Source organism: Dipteris shenzhenensis, chromosome 33 (assembly GCF_047967505.1).
Source record: "Dipteris shenzhenensis isolate YYH24624 ecotype China chromosome 33, Dip_SZ_1.0, whole genome shotgun sequence".
NCBI lineage: Eukaryota > Viridiplantae > Streptophyta > Polypodiopsida > Gleicheniales > Dipteridaceae > Dipteris > Dipteris shenzhenensis.
In genome coordinates, this window is record NC_141628.1 from 2206213 (window position 1) to 2227628 (window position 21416).

The 21416-nt window shown below is 45.9% G+C and overlaps 1 protein-coding gene across 2 annotated transcripts in view; it reads left to right on the forward strand.

Moving 5' to 3' along the window:
* The first annotated feature begins 1049 nt into the window (after positions 1–1049).
* LOC147879537 (DNA repair metallo-beta-lactamase family protein) overlaps positions 1050–21416 on the forward strand; it is a 35466-nt gene continuing 15099 nt past the window's right edge. Inside the window, exons 1-2 of one of the 2 annotated variants that reach the window (XM_087371701.1) lie at positions 1050–1361; positions 1443–1660. In XM_087371701.1, the coding sequence (XP_087227827.1) occupies positions 1079–1361; positions 1443–1660 (501 nt within the window). In that variant the 5' untranslated portion in view covers positions 1050–1078. The remainder of the gene's footprint in view (positions 1362–1442; positions 1661–21416) is intronic. The other variant, XM_087371702.1, reaches the window with a different exon arrangement.

The window sequence follows — 21416 nt, forward strand, 5'->3', positions numbered from 1 at the left end:
TGGTGTGAGGAAATACATCTAGAAAAATACAATTAAATGTTTAAAAATGCAATTGTCGATATGGCTCTTGAGGGGTCCCCTTTAGGGGCAAGGGCCATATTGACATTATTTGGCATGTCGATATGGCCCTTGCCCCTAAAAGGGACCCCTCAAGGGCCATATCAACTTGAAAAGGGACCCTTTAAGGAAGGAAATACATTTTCCTTGGTTTAGGATTAATTACAACTAGCACTAAAATAAAACAACTGCAAGAACCACCGTGGTGCTCTTAGACAATGTAACCACCTCGTTAGCACGGTGGTCTAGGTGGTCGCACAAGGAAATACTTAATCCTATCTAAAATAACTCCAAGAACTAGCATAATGGTCGCTCGAAGCCAAAGTTTTGCTCCGTGAGGCTCTCAGCCATCCCTCTTAGTCTTCTTGCTATCCATCTACTCTTCCTTTCATGAAAAGCTTCATTAAAAGAATTACCATAGTGGTTTTGTTTTTTGTTAAGGTCACTGGAGAACTAACTAAACAGGAAGAAATCACTTTTGCCACCGGATGGAGCACCACCATCAACAATAGTTCTCCTCGTGACCGCCCTTGAAGTCTAGGAAAGTCCTTTGATTAGCTTGACTGGCTTCCAGCTACTGCTGGTAGCTATTCGGCAAGCCTCCTTAAAAGACTTGGAGGGAGCTCTTCCTATTTCAAATGGCTAAGATTGGGCTCACACCACCTGCTGGCCATCCTCCAAAAGGTGGTGTGAAGAGTTGCCGTCCTAGTTGGCTCAATGGGAGGGACGGCGGGCCTGGACATTGACACACAATTTGTGTGTGACCCATGAAGGCCGTTCTTAGCCCAAAGCGATGCTTCTTAAGTTTTTCAGCTGGTGCCTACTCGAGAGCAGGGGCCCGAGGAGCAACGGATAAACCCGTCCAGATTTCCAGTGTGCACCTGGGTTGGAAAGGAGGCAGGTCCGAGTCCCCTCAAGAGGATTGGCGAGAGAGGTTCAAAGGATTTGGAGGGAGTGTTGATATTTCAAAATGGGTTAGGAGATATGGGAACGTTGCCATCTTGGGAGTCTTGTGTGCAAAATGATAGAAGGCTTGTTGGCAGTGGATGAATGGAGATGCAGCAGCTCCGTCTTCTTCTTATCGCACATGCATGCTGATCATATCAACGGCCTCTCGCACAATTGGTGTCGAGGTCCCCTCTATTGCTCTGCCATCTCCTCCACCCTCCTTCTTGCCAAATTCCCCGCCTTTGATCGCTCCCTCATTCATGTCTTGCCTCTCGGAACTCCCTCCTTAGTTCCTCTCTTGACTGCCCAACCACAGCTCTTGGAAGTCACCGCCCTTGATGCCGATCACTGCCCCGGTTCGATGCATACATTTTCAGTTTTGGGCCCTTACATGCATGCGATTCGGCGGCTTGTAACCATTGTTTTGTTACTTTCAGGGGCGGTCATGTTCGTGTTCCGTGGGGACTTCGGGTGCATTCTTCACACGGGTGACTTTCGGTGGGAAATTGGCGGCAACTGCAGCGAGAAGCTGGAGAATAGGAAGCTGCAATTGAGTGCTGCCATCGGGGGCTCTCGAGTGGATTGTCTTTATTTGGATAACACCTTCTGCAATGCCCGATTCTCTTTCCCCCCTCGGCACATCGCCGCAAAGCAGGTTGAATAGGCTCTTTGCCTTTTCCGTTTACATTCATAGCACACTGCACGCAGCAGATATTTTTAAATGTAAAACAAGGTGAATTTCATTCATGTGGCCTGGTAAGTGGAAGGGATGAATTGGAAGCTGAGAGGAGGAGGAGAAGACGAAGAGAGAGAGAGAAAGGGGGAGAAAAAAGTGGAGGATTGCAGGGATGAAGAAGAAGAAGAGGAGAGAGAGAGAAAAAGGTGGAGAATTTCATGGGATTCTCACATGCTCCTCCAATCAATGGATGCAAAAACAAGCTATAAATGATGAAAATCATTCATAAGGCCTGCCCAAGATCCAAAATAAGGAAAAGAAGATGAATTTGATTGGTAGTATGGAAAAGAGGCGAAAAGCTGTGTGTGTGAGAGAGAGATTTCCACAAAAAAGTGTGAGAGAGAGAGGGGGGGAGACATAGAGAAACTAGAGAAAAAGATGGAGAAATTTAAGGGATGAAAATAGCAATTGAAACTTCCACGTCATTTTCATTTCTGAAGGGAAGTAGCCTTACTAAAGCCTTCCCTCCCCAGGGCAGGCCAAGAAAGTGAACATAAAAAGAACTAAATACTTATTTTTCTCTTTGGAGGTCAATTGATTACTATATTGAGGGCAGGTCAAAAAGCGTGGGTTCATTATATTCAGCAAACCTTCATTGCATGTTTGAACTTTCGTGGCAAGTCAACCGAAAGTCCAAGTCAAAGTAGCGTATACGTTCTGAATATCCAACAAAATGTGTTTCTGAAACCTTATTTACATCAATTAGTTGGAGGGAAGGGGTCGATTAAATGGGAGTATTAACTGGGGTTGGGGTGTTCAAACTATGTTAAGCCCAAGATGGCTATCCTCCAATGGAAAGGACTTCCGAAAATATGGGGGAAGAAAGTTGCTATGGGAAGAGGACCGCAAGTCTTCATACTTAGTGTTCTGTATCCGTGCAGCTACTTCATGATAGTCAAAGAGAACGTAAGTATCTCCAGCAAGCGCTCTCTTTGACCACGCAAACATTAAATGTGTCTGGTGCCTTTATATCTTAGGATCAAATAGTTTCTACAAATTGTTCTAGTGGTTTTTTTTTTTGGACATTGAATTTTCTCCGGCACATTGGGTTTTTAAGAGGGATTAATTCTGAGAAGAAGAACAATCAACAGTCAACATGCTACAGCGCATTGATCAATGATGGATTTTCCTAGCTTTTTTGCTATAGTTCTAAAATCACACTAAACTACACCATATGTACATGTAAGGGGTTGTCTGAATGTAAAAGTGGCAACGTTAGTGGGTTTTGGCATACTTTTGCCAAAGGATTCTTTGGCAAAAGAGGGCTAATCTAAGTCTCTCTTGCTTCCTCTCCCAAAAATATTGTGCAGAAACCCCCCATCCCCCACCCAACTTTGAGATCAGAGTCCAGTCCCAACTTTGAGATCAGAGTCCAGTTCCATTGCCTTTTTGGGGAAGGTTTTGTTGACATGTCTCGGGTAGGGCCCGGATTAGAGATGCTTGCCCCTATTCATTGTGCGCATGAGGAGACTCATCACCACCTCTCTCTCTTAGGGAGGAGGGACTACAGAAGACTTGTCTCTAGAGGCTCCTGCAGCCTAGATGGACAAGGACATGTGCGGACATGCTGCCTTATCTAGGAGCACAAGTACTGTCCCAACTATCAAATATATCAACGAGATCTCTTCCATTCTCACAACGGCTCTGATAGTAAGTAAGAAAGGGAAAGGAGCAAATTTGGGGAAGGAGGAAAAGATAGTAGGGCATGCAAGTTGAATGAAGAGAAGCTGAGAGGGAGAGAGTTGAGAAAACTGCAGACACAGAAAGAAAGGAAGAAGCTCTATTAACGTATGCAGAGACAATAAAGGTGTATGGGACTAATAAGTAGCTTTTACATGAATCCCTACATTAGGAGTAAGTAAAACATCTCTAGAGGAGTGCATGAAGCATCTCCAGTATTATGATACAAGCATAGCATAGCATAGAGAGAGAGAGAGAGAGAGAGAGAGAGAGAGAGAGAGAGAGAGAGAGAGTTTATTATAGTTTCCGAAAGACCGAAGGATGAGACTGGTAGAAAACCTGATACAACAAGTAGAAAGGGTGGAACTACCAAACGAGCATCATTATCCATGCTGAATGCTAAGTCCGAAGTAGTACATATTCATATCATAAGTAAAAAATGACATCATCATCGTCATCATCATCACCACAATCCTCATCATCGCGTTGATCAATCCACGCCACTAGGCCCCATGCCAGCTCTGGCTAGTTTAATGTGACCTTACAGGGTAAATGCCAAAGGGAGCTCGAGAAGGGGCTGGGTCTTGCTGATGCGTAGCCAGTGATGGAGCGTTGGCCGTTATTTGTGGGCGCTGTCCGTCTCGATCTTCTAGCAGTGGCTCTGCTCCTAACCAAGGCTACTGTAACACCTATGGGTCGTGTCCTAGGTTTGAACAAGGATGGGAGGTCACCCAATGTGGCGTGTCTGTCCGTTGTCGAGTATGGCGTGCCTCGGGCTCCAGATCCCTAATGCGTCCTTAGTCGGTGGCTGTGTGGTCTATACAATCCGACTGGAAGAGCTTCCTGATTTTGCTTTGAGAAGAGTCTGGCAATGTGTTTGAGGCCTGCCTTTGTATCCTGAGTAAGTGCTCACTATGTCGAATAGCCTCATGAATGAAAGCAGCGAGGACCCTTGGTTTGGATGCGAAAGGAGTTTGGAGAGGGGCCTTTAGCCATCTCTAAAGAGACAGTGATAACGACTTTGTATAAATGGATGCTCAAGTATGTGTGGGTGTGTGGATTTGTATGTGTGAGAGCATACTTTTATACTATGGTCTACACCCACTGTTGGGCGCTGATGGGGATGTCATAGTAGCTAGTCCGTGCTATGCGTGATGGAGTTTATGGTTTTCAATCTTATGAGTGACTCTCGTGAGATTGAAACTGCACTATGTTGTGTTTTTAGAGGATGAGTTTGGGAATGTTCCTGGATTCATCTAGGTATATAAGTGATAGCGACCACGGATCTTGTATTACACGGTGCATTGAAGTGCGAAGTGCTCTTTTGACTCAACCTCTTGCTGATCGCATAGCATACATAGGCGGTACTCCCTGGGTACCCCCTCAGCTTGTCCGCTCTCGATTACAGAGCCAGTGCGATGATACTTGAAACTACCTGATGCAGATCCTTAAGGAGTGCGGTAAGTGAATCCGAGTGTACTTTGGCGAGACAATGAAGCCCTCCTCAGAGATGCGAAGGTAGTGATCTCTGTAGAATTGGAGATTCATTGGAAGCTCACTCGGCTCGAACCAGGTCCTGAATGTGTGTAGCTGTAAGAGATCCTCTCGGATGATCTGGTACTGGTGGTACCCAAGTGGGATAGATGGAGCGTCTAAGCTGTACTAGAAGGGGGGTAATCTATCCATGTGGAGCCCCAATCTCTCGAACCACCTACGTGTTTGTGCATACTAGACTCTCTCATCCCCTCCATCTGCAAGACTAATGGATGAAGCAAAGCCAACCATGGCAGCCTACATCTCCTCGATGTGCAGGCTCCATACTTTCTGACGTGGTGTAGATAAGTAATGGTTTGGAATGCTGCATCTAGCTGGAGTGGAGAAGCGCCAAACTCGGCCTGAATGATATGATGTGGCACCGTTGGTTTCCCCTGGATAATTTGTGAGTGCAAGAGAATCTGTAGTCGCTCTACTCGATCCCACTTTGTGTCTGAGAGGTCGGGTCCCCAACAAGGGCTATCATATGGCATACATGCCGGCTGGTCGAACCAAGGAGTCAAAGAGAAGAGCCTTGGTCCAAGGGTCCTAGAAGTGTGAATGGAAGCACTGTCTCTCCAATCGGGCAAGCGAGGCATATCCCTTGCCCAACCGAGTCTGCATCGTCGGTCTCATGGTCAAAATCCGGCCAGAGAAGACAACACTTAACTAAGTATATGAGGATGTTGGGGTAAAGGCTCTATGGCCACCCAAGTACAGTTAGTACACTTAGTACTTTATTTGTTAAGTACACTAAGTACACCGTACTTAGTGTTGTAACCTTATCCTTTCATATAAAAGGTTGACTGTGTGCTAGGGGAGATACACACATACATTTTATCCCCACACTTCTTGTGTCTTATCCTGGTTGTGTGTGTCGGTGTGCTCCCTACTCTCCCTTCCACAACTGGTATCAGAGCCTTGCATCCAATCCTCACCAGCCCACTCAAAGTGGTGGAGGAGGAGGACCAGCTCGGGCTGTCCCCCGTGACCCCTTCTTCCTCGTTCATCTGCTGCTTCACTGTATCATCGCCAGCCTTGCACAGGCCCCTACCAGCCTCGTCGATGCGCCATCCTCGTGTGTCGTGACTACGGCCTCGACAGCTGCTCTTGCTCTCATCGCCATTACGCTAAGTTGCTAGCGCTGCCAGCGCTAGCAGCCTTTGAGGCTGTTCGTACAGGGCCAAGGCCACCGGCGACGCCAACGGCCAATAGCTACCAGCGGCCAGCAGCCACCAGCGACGCCAGCGGCGCCACCAGCAAAGCCGCCAGGCGCCAGCAGCAGCGGTGCTACCAGCGCCATAGGCGCCAGCATAAGCGGTGCCAGCAGCGCCATAGGCGCCAGCAGCGGCGCTACCAGCGCCCCAGGCGGCGCCAGCAAATCCGCCATCAGCGCCACAAGTGGCCACAGGTGCATCTCCTCGTCATCGCCATCGCCGGAGAGCTCGGAGACGTTCACGATCGTAGAGCAGCCCGCTTCACCCGTTTTTCTTGGTTCCTTCAGTTGTCAGTGAGGTAGATCTGTAGATCTATGCCTCCTATGTGAGAGAAATTTTCATTTTTTGAATTGAGGAATCAAGGGGCTTTTGTAGCCACAGCCAAGCATTGGCTTATACACGCACTTATTTGCGTATATCCTCCTGATTGGAGTTGATTTGTGCAAGGATTTGATGCATTTTATGACTTACGGGACAGTGGCAGATGCATATGAATTGGGGCTTTTGACATTGTTATGCATATCAGTGTTGGGGGAAACACCTAGATGCTTTATGTGATCAGTGGAGCTTTGGGAAAGCGGTGTATGCACTAAAATCTTCAAAATTGGCTTCTAGTCAAGGGGCTTTTGCCTCATTCAAGTTCTAAACTGTGTAACACAGTTATAGAGGCAAGAGAAAGTCTAATTCTGACAGTTTTGGACAGTTATACAGTCAAATTCTGTTGCTGTACTAGAAAGTACAGTCGGGTACTGTCCGGAGTCAATTTTTGGACTATAAACAGTCACTTTACTGAAGTTTAAAGTGCATAAAACAGTGCTGTTTTCACTGTTACAGCAGGGACATACATTGTGTCAAATCAAGGTACTGCTGTACTGTACTACAGAGCCTCAATTAATGCATTAAGTATTGCTTTTCTGGATCTGCAGCCGGCAGGAAACAGACAGTATTTACTGTTAAGTGGGAGAAAATTGCAGGAATTAACTTTTGAGCACAACAACAAGTGCATCTGTGCACTTAGTTTGCAGGGAGTCAGGCACCCAAGTGTGGGTTATATTTCTTGCTGATTGTAATGGCTTCATCCTCGGAATCTTCTCTTCTCAATATTAAAAAGTTGCAGGGTGCTGCTAACTACCCAATGTGGAAAAAGATGGTCCTGAATGTGCTAATTCTCAGGCAGTTTCATGCTCCTATTATACACAAAGGTGTGAAGCCCACTGGCACATCTGATGATGCTTGGGCACTAGCTGATCTGTCAGCAAAGTCCATAATTGAATTGTCACTCCATGAGAGTGTTGTTTGGAATGTGGATGGTGAAAAAACAGCCTGGGGTGTGTGGAAAAAGCTACAGGACACATATGAGCAGCAGAGTGTAGCCACAAAGATATATTGGCTGCGCAAGTTCTTCAATCTGAAGATGAAGGAAGGGACCTCCATGGATGCACATCTCAATGAGTTTAATTCAATTGTCACTCAACTTGCAAATCAAAAATATGTGGTGGATGAGGAAACCAAGGGTATGGCACTCTTGATTTCTCTTTCTGAAAGTTGGGATACATTCACCACAGCTGTAACAAATGCAAACACTTTCATAAGTTGTTCGGATATCACAGGGCTGATTTTGCAAGAAGAGCAGAAGCTGAAAGCTCAAGATGTAGTAAAGCCTAACAATGCCTTAAATGCAAGGGGGAGAAGCCAGCAAAGAGGCAAATCTCAGGAAAGGGGAAAAGGGAGGAGCAAGTCCCGCTCCAACAAAGATGTTGAGTGCTACTACTGTGGCAAAAAGGGACATACTAAAAAGCAGTGCTTTAAACTGAAAAATGATAAGAGAGACAAAGCCAAAAACACTGGTGCGTCAGATGCAAAAGCAATTGTACCAGTAAGCAATGGCAAGAGCAGTGTGAAGATTGAAGAGCTTCATTCTACACACGGTTATGACAGTGAGGGAGAGGTTCTATTTCTCTCTACTTTGGATGCTCATTCTCTCCATGCAGGAGATTTTGCAGACATGCACTCTTGGATCATTGACTCAGGTGCCTCATTCCATGTTACACCTTACAAAGAATTGTTTGTAAGATATGCAGCAGGCAGTAATGGAGTCGTTTTTCTAGGGGACAATCATGCATGCAGTATTGTTGGTATTGGAGATGTCAGGCTTGTATTTGCTGATGGTACTCAGCTTATGCTTCACAATGTTAGGCATGTACCCGAAGTCAAGAAAAATCTGATTTCTACTGGCATGTTGGATGACGAAGGTTTTGTGACTAGCTTTGGTCATGGTTTCTGGAAGGTCACCAAAGGTGCCCTGGTTGTTGCCAGAGGCTCTAAGGTTGACACAATGTATACTCTTCATGCTAAAGTATGTAATCATGCTGATATTCATGCCACCGAGCTGCCGAATATTTCTATGTGGCATAGCCGGATGGGACATATGAGCATAAGTGGAATGGAGCAATTGGCTCGCCTTGGCTACTTACCGTCTCTTAAATTTTCCGATTTAAAGTTTTGTGAGCACTGCATATATGGTAGACAGTTACAGTGTCCTCATAAAAGGAGATTAGGACATAAAGATGCTCAACTTGAGCTTGTGCATACAGACGTGTGTGAGATGCCTAGTCCTTCACTTGGAGGTGCACGGTACTTTGTCACATTTATAGATGATTCCACAAGGAAGGTGTGGGTGTATCCTCTTCGATTGAAGAGTGATGTCTTTCCAGTGTTCCAGAAATGGCTTGCTATGGTTGAGAACCAAACAGGCAGAACACTGAAGGCTTTGCGGTCAGATAACGGTGGGGAGTATATGTCTAATGCATTCAATGCATTTTGTGATGCTAGAGGTATTAAAAGAGAACTCACTGCTCCTTACAGTCCAGCGCAAAATGGCACTGCAGAGCGTATGAATAGAACCATACAGGAAAAGTCTCGCTCTATGATGTCACATGCTGCTTTACCTCATGGATTTTGGGCTGAAGCTGTAAAAACAGCAGTACACCTCATCAATAGGTCACCAAATAAAAGACTAGATGGCAGAGTGCCAGAGGAGCTTTGGACAGGAAAACCTCCTTCCTATAAGCACTTGAGGGTCTTTGGCTGCACTGCATACGTACATATACGCAGAGAAAATTGCAGCAAGCTTGATCCTAAGTCTCTTAAATGCATTTTTCTTGGATATGGTGATAGTGTTGAGATGGGTTACCGCCTATGGGATCCTGTGAATAAGAAGCTAATACGCAGCAATGATGTCTTATTTGATGAGTCATGTATGTTTAAGGCAGCAGATAAGCCTTCTGATGCTTTAGAGGTTGACATTGATGACTCGGGACATCCTGTACAATTCAGGCAAGCTGCAAATCAGCCACAACAACAGCGTAATCAGCCAATGCATGATGCTGCAGCAGGTCCAAATGGACAGCCCGCAGTGGCGGAAGATGTACTACGGGACATGCCACCTTTGGAAGACCTCCCAGGCATAATTCTGCAGCCTGATCTACTAGAACAGCAACCTGTTTTAGGTGAGCAGCAAGTTGGACAGCAAGACCAATGGGTCCGAAGGTCCACTCGACAAATGAAACCGCCAGACAGATTTGTTCCAGGAGCAGATTTTATTATGCTTACAGATTGTGGAGAACCTTCCTGTTACAAGGAAGCCGTGCAAATGCATGATAAAAGGCTATGGGAACTAGCCATGAAGTCTGAAATGGACAGTCTCCATAAAAATGGTACTTGGGAATTGGTGCAGTTGCCTAAGGGCATGAAAGTACTGCCATGCAAGTGGGTGTATAGATTGAAAGTCACACTTGGAGCTAAGCCAAGGTATAAAGCCAGGTTGGTTGCCAAGGGCTTTAAGCAGGAGTATGGTGTTGATTTTGATGAGATCTTTTCTCCAGTGGTTAAGATGACCACACTCAGGATTGTACTTGCTTTGGTTGCATGTGAGAATTTGGAATTATGCCAAATGGATGTGAAGACAGCCTTTCTTCACGGTGATCTTCATGAGGAGATCTACATGCAGCAGCCAGAAGGATTTGCAGTCAAGGGCAAGGAGTCACTTGTATGCAAGCTTAAAAAGAGCCTTTACGGGCTGAAACAGGCACCAAGGGAATGGTATAAGAAATTTGATACCTTCATGAAGTCCCAAGGTTTCAGGAGAAGTGATGACGATCACTGCTTATATACCAAAAGGGCTACAAATGGCAGCTTAATCATTCTCATTTTATATGTGGATGACATGCTTATTGCTGGTAGAGCTCGTAAGGAGCTTGATGACCTTAAGAAAAGATTGCATGAGGCCTTTGATATGAAGGACCTTGGTGATGCAAATCACATACTGGGAATGCGGATACGGAGAGACAGGGGACAGTGTTTGTTGTATTTGTTTCAGACCGAATATATTGGCAAAGTCTTGCACAGGTTTCATTTGGAGGGGGGGAAGACCCTTAGTTCTCCATTGCCTCCGTATGTGAAACTCAGTGCAATGGACAGCCACACTCAGATGCTGATAGGGCTGAAATGGCCAAGATTCCGTATGCTTCAGCTTGTGGCAGTATCATGTATGCCATGGTTGCTACCAGACCCGATATTGCGTTTGCAGTGGGAGTGGTTAGCAGGTATATGGCAAATCCAGGCAAGAAGCATTGGAATGCAGTGAAAGGTATCATGAGATACCTGAAGGGCACACAGGAGTTGTGCATATGCTTTGGCAAGCGAGATGCAAAGGTGCATGGTTATGTGGATTCAGATTTTGCTGGTCATCCAGATAACCGGAAGTCTACTACCGGTTATGTTTATACATTCACTGGAGATGCAGTGTCATGGATGTCAAGGATGCAGCAGTGCATAGCCTTGTCTACTACGGAAGCTGAATATATTGCAGCCACAGAGGCATGCAAGGAGGCCTTATGGTTATCTCGGCTAGTGGGAGATTTGGGCATTACAGGTGATATTCCATTGTTGCATTGTGACAGTCAGAGTGCTATTCAGTTGGCACACAATCCTGTCTTTCATGCAAAGACAAAGCACATTGATGTGAAGTATCACTTCATCAGGGAGGTGATAGATGATAAGGTGATTCAGCTTGTCAAGATTCACACAGATGATAATCCAGCAGATCTGTTGACAAAAGGCTTGCCTGCAGAGCGGTTTGCACATTGCCGACAGTTGATGGGTATAGGTTGAGCCTCATTTATTTTTACTTGAGGGCATATTGCCTTTAAGTGGGAGGTTGTTGGGGTAAAGGCTCTATGGCCACCCAAGTACAGTTAGTACACTTAGTACTTTATTTGTTAAGTACACTAAGTACACCGTACTTAGTGTTGTAACCTTATCCTTTCATATAAAAGGTTGACTGTGTGCTAGGGGAGGTACACACATACATTTTATCCCCACACTTCTTGTGTCTTATCCTGGTTGTGTGTGTCGGTGTGCTCCCTACTCTCCCTTCCACAGAGGAGACGATCTCAATTGGGGATATATCAAATATGAACTGTTCCCTGTGCATGGCTGCTCGAGATGTGTTGAAGATCATAACCTTGGTCTTGCCAAGGTTGAATTTCAAATCATGTGACTCACAAAAAGCTTGTAGTGCATCCAAATGTCTCTGGAGGCCCTCGGGGGAGGAGGACATCAGTACCACATCATTGGCATACAAGAGGATCTGAATTAGGGTCCCGGCGAGGGAGCACTCAACCCCCCCAAGTGCTCCCATGAAGGTCTCGAGCTCATCTATGTAGAGACCAAACAAGGTTGATGATAACGGACAACCTTGTTTGATCCCAATGGTACTCATAATCTCATCTGTCCGCTTGGCACCTGTCCGAACTCGGCCTGAGACTCTCTCATAAAGTGCCATAACTACCTAGATGAGCTCCTGCAATCGCCTTATGAGGCGGGCTTGTGGGACATTGTCAAAAGCTTTGTGAAAATCCACAAAGCAATTGTACACCCTCTGCTTCCGTGATTTGGTCTCCTCTATGACACTCTTGAGTGTGAGTATGTGATCAATGGTCCCATGGTCTTATCGAAACCCTGCTTGCCCCTCTGCCTTGAGTCCCTGCATCTCTGCAAACGGTTGACCTCTGTGTCAAGTGCAGATGCATAGATCTTGGACATGGCATGCCCAATTATAATAGTCTTGTAGTTTTTCGGGCTCATGGGATCCCCAACCTTGTGAATAGGAGTGATAGTGTAAAGGGTCCATGCGTGTGGGAAGCCAAGGCAAACTACGTCATTGAGCATTGCTAAGATCGAGGCTAGGATGTCAATCCCATATGCAATAAACTTAGTACAAAGTCCCTCATGATCTTTCGCTCGGTCATTGTGGAATCAATGCTGCATCCTTGACACAACCTCAGGGAGACAGAGCGCAAGTGGTGGAGCGGGGTGAGTGCGAGGGGTCAGGGGCAGGCCGATGAGGAACATCATAGAGGCTAAGTGCATATGTGTGCCAAACTTGAGTGTTGGTGAGAGGTGAAGGTGATTTCCGCCCAAGGAACTTGCGCCAAAACTCTTTGGAGTTGTTGCTGAACAAAATGTTTAGTAACTCCTCCTTTTGGTGAACAAATGCCTGCTTCTTCCGGCGTACTAGACGACGGTACATGCGTATCGTGTCTAATTCACTTGGTAGGCTATGTTTGGCCTCAAGTTGGAGCTGTCGGCAAGAGTCTTACACTCCCCATCCTACCAACTATTGCAAGGCACAAAACCAAGAGGTGGGGTCTAGTGTATCACTGTGTATTGGAAGGCGTGAAAGGCAGCCTCATTGAGTGGGCGGCCTATCAAGGTAGCATGGTCCTCTAGTAGGGGTATGTGATGAGAGAGAGAGAGAGAGAGAGAGAGAGAGAGAGAGAGAGAGAGAGAGAGAGAGAGAGAGATGATGGTGATGATATTAATGGATAATTTAGGGATGATTGGGAAGATGGATGCCTTTACTAAAAGAGTTTAATTTCAAGACTATACACAAACGAGGGAATTCCTGCTATGGGGCAGATGGTCATTTAAGGATGACTGGGAAGATGAATGCTACTAGTACAACTGTCGAATCTGAAGATTCTACACAAGCTATGGGGCAGACTACGTTTTGTCCTTACCTGACAAGGAGAAGGGTGTACCCTTGGAATTACGAGATGCATTGCTATTTCAAGTCGAGATAGTAGATGTAAGCACGAGGATTTGCTATAATACTTCTCAACGGCCACTTTTTTTGAGAGAGGTGATGCAAGTAGAGTTATGGTGGATAACCTTTGTTTAGAGATGTCACTAAGTACTATTGCCACTAAGTACTATTGTCTATGGTGGTGGATCACCTGTATTTAGAGATGTTACTAAGTACTATTGTCTATGCCAACGAATGGGCCAAACCTTTTACCGAGAAATCACATGCCACTCTCAACAACTTGGCCATGGAAGGCTTTTCAACGTTAGTGACCAATTATGCTACTAAGTGGGCCAAGGCGAATGAACTATGAGATTATTCAGCTCGTAGCATTACATTCACTAGACCCCCCTTTTTTGCATGTGACACAGCTAGAGACCCATGAGATCATCCGGGATCACCTGTGGCAGGTATACATCCATAGGACATGGATATTTCCAAGGCAGCCCTCCTATACAGGGAGCATTTCCTCCACTTAAGGATGGCTTCATTCAGCCACCAAAATACCTACAAATCCATCTCTCCCATGCAGTATGAATCACGATGGCCAGCTGAGGACCTTATCTTATAGATTCTAGATCGAGGTAGGTTGTGAGATTGTAGCCACACGAGACCTCAGAGACTTTGGGCTCTGCACCTTTTGTGAGGTCAAGACCGAGGAGAATGTCGTGATGCGATGTCCTACGTATTATGAGATTCGAGGGAGATATCACTACCTTTTCTCTCATTGATACACAGATATGAGCAAAGTCATTGACTAACTTACTAGAGATGTCTTATGACATGGAGACTGTCCACCAACAGAAATGCCAATGATGAGAACGCAACAGAATACTCGTATGAAGTGAATACAGTGATGGCAAAAGAGCATGGCAGCGGAAGTGATGGCAAATGGCAGTGAATGTCGGACGGCTATTGCTCGCAAAGGATTTCTTGACTTGTACACACATGCTATGTAGATCATAGATGCCAAGAGGAAGAAGTGGGTGGGCTGAATTGAAGCAAGGGGAAGGAGAAACGGGTATAGGGCTTGAGGAAACTGCTTTGATACCACCGTTGAAAAGAGAATGGTAGAGAAGGGGGATGAATAGCAAAGAGAGAGAGAGAGAAAGAAAGAAAGAAATTTTATTAGAGTCTTCGGAAGACTGATGGGTCTATGAGACTGAAAGAAAACCTGATACAAACCATAGTAAGGGTGGAGCTACTAAACGAGCATCATCACCCGTGCTGAGTCCTAAGTCTGATCATACATAGTCAAATACATTTGGGGGTGACAATGAAAAGGAAAAAGACTGGAGCGCAGTGGAATCCTTCGTATGTCATGTTGCCTGGCTGGTGCGTAGCCCCTGGCGTCTGTCAAGGGGTGCCGTGCGTCTCGATCTCTTGGAGGAGGCTCGACGCAAGACCAGAGCCACCGTGACTCCTGTGGGACTGCGGTCGTCAGGTCGGGGTCTCTGTCATGTCTGTGGCTAGAGACTGGACGATCAATATCACTTGATGGGACGAACTTTGTGATCCTGCTCTGAGAGGTGTCTGGAGGTGTGGCCAAGCCCCATCGCTTGAGTAAGTACTCTCTGTGTTGGACCCCCTTGTGAATGAAGGCCGCGAGGCATCTTTGATCTGGGTAGGCAAGGGATTTGAAAAGGGGCCCGAAGCTGTCTCTGAAGAGATAGTGGTAGCGACCTCGGATCTCATAGTACACTGGGCACCTGAAAATAAAATGCTCCTCCGACTCAACCTCCTGACAGGCGCACAATGTGCATATGCGATGCCCCCCTAGGGATCCCCTCTGCTTTGCCGCTCTCTATGTTGAGGCGGTGTGATGATATCTGAAACTGTCCGATGGAGATCCATAGTGAGTGAGGCATGTGTAGCTTAGTGTAGCCCGGTGGTGTGATGAATCCCTCCTCAATATGAAGACAGTGATCTATGTAGAAGCTCAGCTTCACTGGAAGCTCCCTCGGCTCCAACAAGGTCCTAAAGGTGTGTAGTTGCAGAAGATCCTCTCGAATGACCTGGTTGGTGTGTGGCCCGATCGGGATGGTTGGTGGGAGTACCGGGGGGGGCATCCAAACTGTACTGAAAAGGAGGTATCCTATCGATGTGAAACTCTAGTCTCACAAACCATCTGTGAGTCCGTGTATACCAGCATCGTTCATCTCCCTCTACTGCCAACCTCATGGAGGAATCGAGAGCCAACCATGGCAACCTTTGTCTCCCTGATGTGCAGTCTCCATATGATCTAACCTGGTGTAGATATGTGATGGTTTGAAAGGCTGCATCTAGCTGGAGTGGAGAAGCACCAAACTCGGTTTGAATGATATGATGTGGTACAGATGGTTTTCCTCGGATCTTCCGTAAGAGCATAAGGATCTGCAGGCGCTCCACCCGTGTCCACTCTATATCTGACATGTCAGGTCCCCAACAAGGGCTGCCATACATACCGGTTGGTCGGACCAAGGAGTCAAAGAGAAGAGCCTTGGTCCGAGGGTCCTGGAAGTGGGAGTGGAAGTGGAAGCACTGTCTCTCTAACTGAGCCAGTGAGGCGTATCCAGTGTTGAGTTGGCTTGCATCGTTGGTCTCATTGTGAGACCGGGTCGAAGAAGATGACGCCCAAGTAAATGTATGAGGATACGATCTCAACTGGTGACCCGCCGAAAGTGAACTGCTTCCGGTGCATGTTTGCTCGAGAGGTGTTAAAGATCATGACCTTGGTCTTCGTAAGAAATCCTAGATTTACTATATTTAGAAATGTGCTAAGGAACAGAAAGGAGACTGAAATAGCAGAGTGTCCCAAATATTCGAGTGGGGTCTTGAAGAACTCACTCTTCTCAATGTTGATGTAGAGAGAATTTGCGCGGAGAACTTCAAAAACTTGGTGAAGATGTTGTTTGTGCTCATATAGGGATCTGCTGAAAACAAGGATGTCATCGAGGTAACGATGACGAACTTATCGAGGAAAGGCCTGAAGATGTCGTTCATTAGTGTCATGAATGTGGCGGGGGCATTGTTTAACCCAAAAGGCATGACCAAACATTCATAGTGTCCATACTTTGTTCGAAAAGCTGTCTTGTACTCATCGCCTTCTCGTATGCGAATTTGATGATAACTTGAACGAAGATCAATCTTTGAGAATTGTGTTGCGTGTAGAAGTTGATTGAAGAGGTCATCGATGCGAGACAATGGATACTTGTTTTTTATATTGAGCTTGTTGAGGGCTCGGTAGTTGATGCAGAGGCGCATTGACTTATTCTTTTTTTCCACAAGTAGTATAGGATATCCGAAAGGGCTGCGATTGGGCCGAATGTGACCTTTGTCGAGTAGTTCGGTCACTTGTCTTTGGATTTCTTCATTTTGAGTGTAAGAAACCCGATAAGGAGGTTTCGATGGTGGATTACTGCCGGGAATAAGTTCGATTGGGTGATCCATTAGTCGTCGAGGTGGTAATTGCTTTGGCAATTCCTGTGGAAAAATATCCAGGTAGGGCTGGAAAAAAGGTTGGTTGAGGTATTCAGGAGGATCCTTTGTTAGTGTCTCCTCTATTGCCGTAACCAACAGAAGTGAAGTCTTTACTTGACGTTTACGAACCTAGTTCTTTACTTGTAGGGCAAAGGCCAATGGGGTTGAAGGAGAGTCCCTAGAACCAGTTAGCCCAATAAGTTTTCCCTGGTGGACAAACTGGATAGTATGACTGCGAGAACTGATTGATGGATCATAGTCGTAGAGCCACTGTTGTCCAAGTATGACATTGTACTGAGAAAGAGGCATGATGTCGAAGTTCAACTTGTCCGTATAATGTTGGATGCGAAAAGATAAGTTTTTGATCCTGGTGTTGCACAACAAGGTAGTTCCATTTGCGAGTTCAATCTGATAGTCCACGAGACTAGGACTGGTGGTCAACCGAAGTTTGTCGACCATAGAACTAGCTAGGAACTTATGAGAGCAGCTACTGTCGATGAGGATAGTGACCGTTGTTCCACGAATCGATCCTTGAACACAAAGTACTTGAGTGGCCAGGGAAGGTTCGGGGTTGTTGGCAAGGCTCAGGTGGATGGTATTTGCCATTCGAACAGCTTTGCCTTTCTTGTCTTGTGCTGGGGTAGCATCTTCTGTTTGGAAAGTGCTAGGTTCCATATTGGAATTTTACTTTGGTCGCTTGGGACAATCGAACCATCTATGGTCGCTTGTACAGATGGTACAAAGTCCTTTTGTGCTGGAGTTGTTCTTCTTGTCAGTGGTTGCACCTTTATGTTGGGGATGACGGTGATGACTTTGTGGAGAAGAAGAAGAGGCGCAATCCTTGGAGGAGTGCTTCTGTTGGTATTCAGCATATGATTTTTGAGACTTATGGGAATCTTGAGATTGTCGCTGACCTTGATTACTCGAGTTTTTTGCTAAACTTGGGGTTATCTTGAGGGCGAGCACCTTTGGCCATAGTAAAGTTCTGTGTTTGACTAGCACTCTGCTTCCCTGTGTTTTGGAAATCTGTTATGCGCTCTGCGTAAGCAATAGCGCCAGCTGTGGTGGTGATGTTTGCTTTAAGGACATCAATGAGTAACGAGGGATTTAGGCCTGATATGAAAGCATAAAGGCGATCATCCTTAGTTAACCCATCAATCTCCAGCACCAATGTGGTGAACTGAGAGATGTAGGAAGACAGGGAGCCTATTTGCTCCAACTGTCGGAGTTTTGAACGTGCTTGGAAGTCCGCATTGGCAGGTATGAACTGCTTACGGAGCACGTGTTCAAAACGTTCCCAGGTTAACACATTTTTGCCATCCTTTAAGCGTCTTTGCCACCATAGGAAAGCTGTATCTTTAAAGAGGGAGGCTGCGAAGGCAATCTTTTTGCTTTCCGTGAGGTCAACAGTATCAAAGTACATGCGCAGTTTTGCGAGCCATTGGTCAACTATTCGGCGATTGCGTTGACCAGTGTAGGCTTCCGGAAGCTTAATGCTAAGTCTTTTAGTTTTGGAAGCTTGGAGTAAACGGTAGAGGGCACGGAGTTTAGTGTTTTCTACCTCTGGTGGGAATGAGTCCACATAGTCGTCTGGTTGCGTCACATCATCCTCTGTATGTGTGGTACTGCGAGAATCTTAGAGTTGTTGGACTTTCTGGACCAAGTCGGAGATGCTGTCCTGAAGCTGGGAAATTCGAAGTTGAAGTGTGCTTCGCCTTGTAAGTTGACTTCAGGGGTCTTTTTTGGACTTGAGTCGCTTATTTTCGGAGAGGCTGCACGCAAGCGTTGCGACATATCTGAGGTCCCCGTGAGAAAAGCACGAACCTGCGCTCTAGTTTGTACCATTCCTGGAAGAAGATTCGGGCTGCTCCCTGAGATTGCTCATGTTGGAGGGATGGAAATCTGGTAAAGGAGGTCCTGTGTGAGGTAACACTGGTGAAATAACATGTCCCAAATATTCGAGTGGGGTCTTGACCTTGGTCTTCGTAAGAAATCCTAGATTTACTATATTTAGAAATGTGCTAAGGAACAGAAAGGAGACTGAAATAGCAGAGAAAAAGGAATAATTGTATTGCTTGAGTGTCTGTAGTATCTGTAGTGTGTCATCCATACAATTGGGCCTCTCTTATATAGAGAGTGAAGAGTCACACATGAAAAGGTGTGTACTCCAAAGTGTATGTGCATGAAGAGGTGTGTACCCCTTGTGAAGGGTGTGACCCTTAATGAGAGGGTACATTACAATAGGAGTGTCTCTTCAATAGAATGTCTCTTGTGAAGGGTTGTGCCTTATAGGAAGTGTCCCGTTGAAAGGGCATACCCTTCCACAAGTGTCCATTCATCAAACCATCCATAAGTCTAGATATAGAGTAAGGAATACGTCATAGATCATGACATCCCCTCCCACTCAAAATAAGACCCTGGTGGAGATAATGAACTGATGTAGAAAATATCACAGTAAATTCTGAAAATACTGCTGTAAAATGGTAGGGTATTGCTGTAAGTCTTCATCAGATTGCCAAGTAGCTTCGGAATTGTCCAGATCTCGCCAAAGAACAAGGAATTCCGTGATAAGTCGATGTCAAGTCTCTCGTTGTCGATGGTCCAGAATACGCTCAGGAATAAGGAGAACATAATCGTCTTCGATTTCTGGGACATAATCACCTGCAGGAGGAAATGCTTTATTGCCTGGAATGTACGTCTTTAGCCAAGAAATATGAAATGTCGGATGGATTTTACCCCATGATGGTGGTAATTCCAATTTGTAACTTAAAGGTGAATTTTTCTTGATGATCCGGAAAGGTCCATAGTATCTGGGTGTGGCAACTTAGGAAACACAGACTTAACCGTCTTATAGCGATATGGGGCTACAAATAATAGCACCATGTCACCAGTGTTAAATTCCAGGTGACGTCGATGTTTGTTGGTAGACCGTTGATACCGCTCTTGTGCTTTTCGCATATGATCCCTGACTTGGAGTAGAATGTCTTGCATTTCTTGAACCAGTTGATCAGCTAGGGCCACTCGATGTTGAAGTACAAAATTTGTTGGTACAATCGGAGTGTGTCCATAAGCTGCTTGAAATGGAGTCATGCTGATGGCACTATGGAAAGAGTTATTATAAGCAAACTCAAGGAGTGGTAGATACTCTTCCCAAGCTGCTAGGCGTGACTGAATATAATGTCGAAGCATTTCTTCCAGAACTTGGTTGACTCTTTCAGTCTGGCCATCTGATTCTGGGTGGTAGGCTGAACTAAACAGTAGATTTGTACCCAAAGATTCGAATAGTGAAATCCAAAAGTGACTGGTAAACTTAGGATCTTTGTCGGATATGATATTCTTGGGTAATCCATGGTGTCGGAAGATGTGTTGTATGAAGAGTTTGGCTATGTCGGGAGCCTGTGCACTGCTTTTGCAAGCAACAAAGCGTGCCATTTGGGACAATCGATCAACAATTACCATAATCTGAGTGTTACCTCTGGAGGATCGTGGTAGTGTTGTGCTCTTGGAAACATTATCACATGGGACCTGACTCGGTGGTCAAGATAGACCATCACTCTTTAAAGTATATCTTTACTCAGCCAGTCATGAACGCTCGACAAGCATGCTGGGTTGAGTTTCTGGCCAACTTTCACATGACCATTGAGTACATTCTAGGACATCACATGTCCAATCATGATTGGACATCACATGTCCAATCATGATAGTCCTGTAGTTACTCGGGTCCATGGGATCCCCTACCTTGTGGATGGGGGTGATGGTGTTGAGTGTCCAAGTGCGAGGGAAGCCAAGGCAAACATCGTCATTGAATAGCTTTGCTAGGATCGGGGTTAACGTGTCGATCCCATATGCGATAAACTCAGTGCATAGCCCCTCGTGGTCCTTAGCTTGGCCATTGTGCAGTTTCAATGTCGCGTCCTTGACTCCCCCTCTGGTGAACAACGTGCAAGTGGTGGGGCGAGGTGTGTGTATGAGATTTGGAGTAGGCTGGTGTGGGACATCATAAAGATGGCGTGCATACATGTGCCAAACTCTCGTGTCGGTGAGGGGTGATGGAGACCTGCGCTCAAGGAATCTCGGCCAAAAAACCTTAGAGTTGCTGCTGTACAAGATGTTCAGCAGCTCCTCATTTTGATGAAGAAATGCTTGCTTCTTTCGACGTACGAGACGTCGGTACTTGCGTACCGTGTTTGGTGTGTTCAAGAGGTGACACCTGGTTTCAAGTCGGAGTTATCGGCGAGAAGCCTTGCACTCCGCATCGTACCAGTTGTTGCAGGGTACTGAACCAAGAGGTGGTGGTCTAGTGGACCGTGTGGTGTGGGGAAAGACTTGGAGGGCAGCATCGTGGAGTGTGCGACTAAGCAAGGTAGCATGGTCCTCTATGAGTGGTATGTGATCGATGTAGGTTAAGAGTCTATTTAGGCATCTAGAGTAGGCAAGGGAGAGGCTGTGATCAAAGTGCATGTCGTGGTAGGTGTCGTGCGTCATATGTGGTGTGTGGTGTGGCTAAGCGTGAGGTGGCGATAGTGAAGAATAGGTATGTGTGATCATCTCCTGGAGGGAGTGATGCTACGGTGAAGTCGGTGATACGTGAGGTGAAGGTAGGGGATCCCATGATGTAATCAACTACACTAGTGCCCCC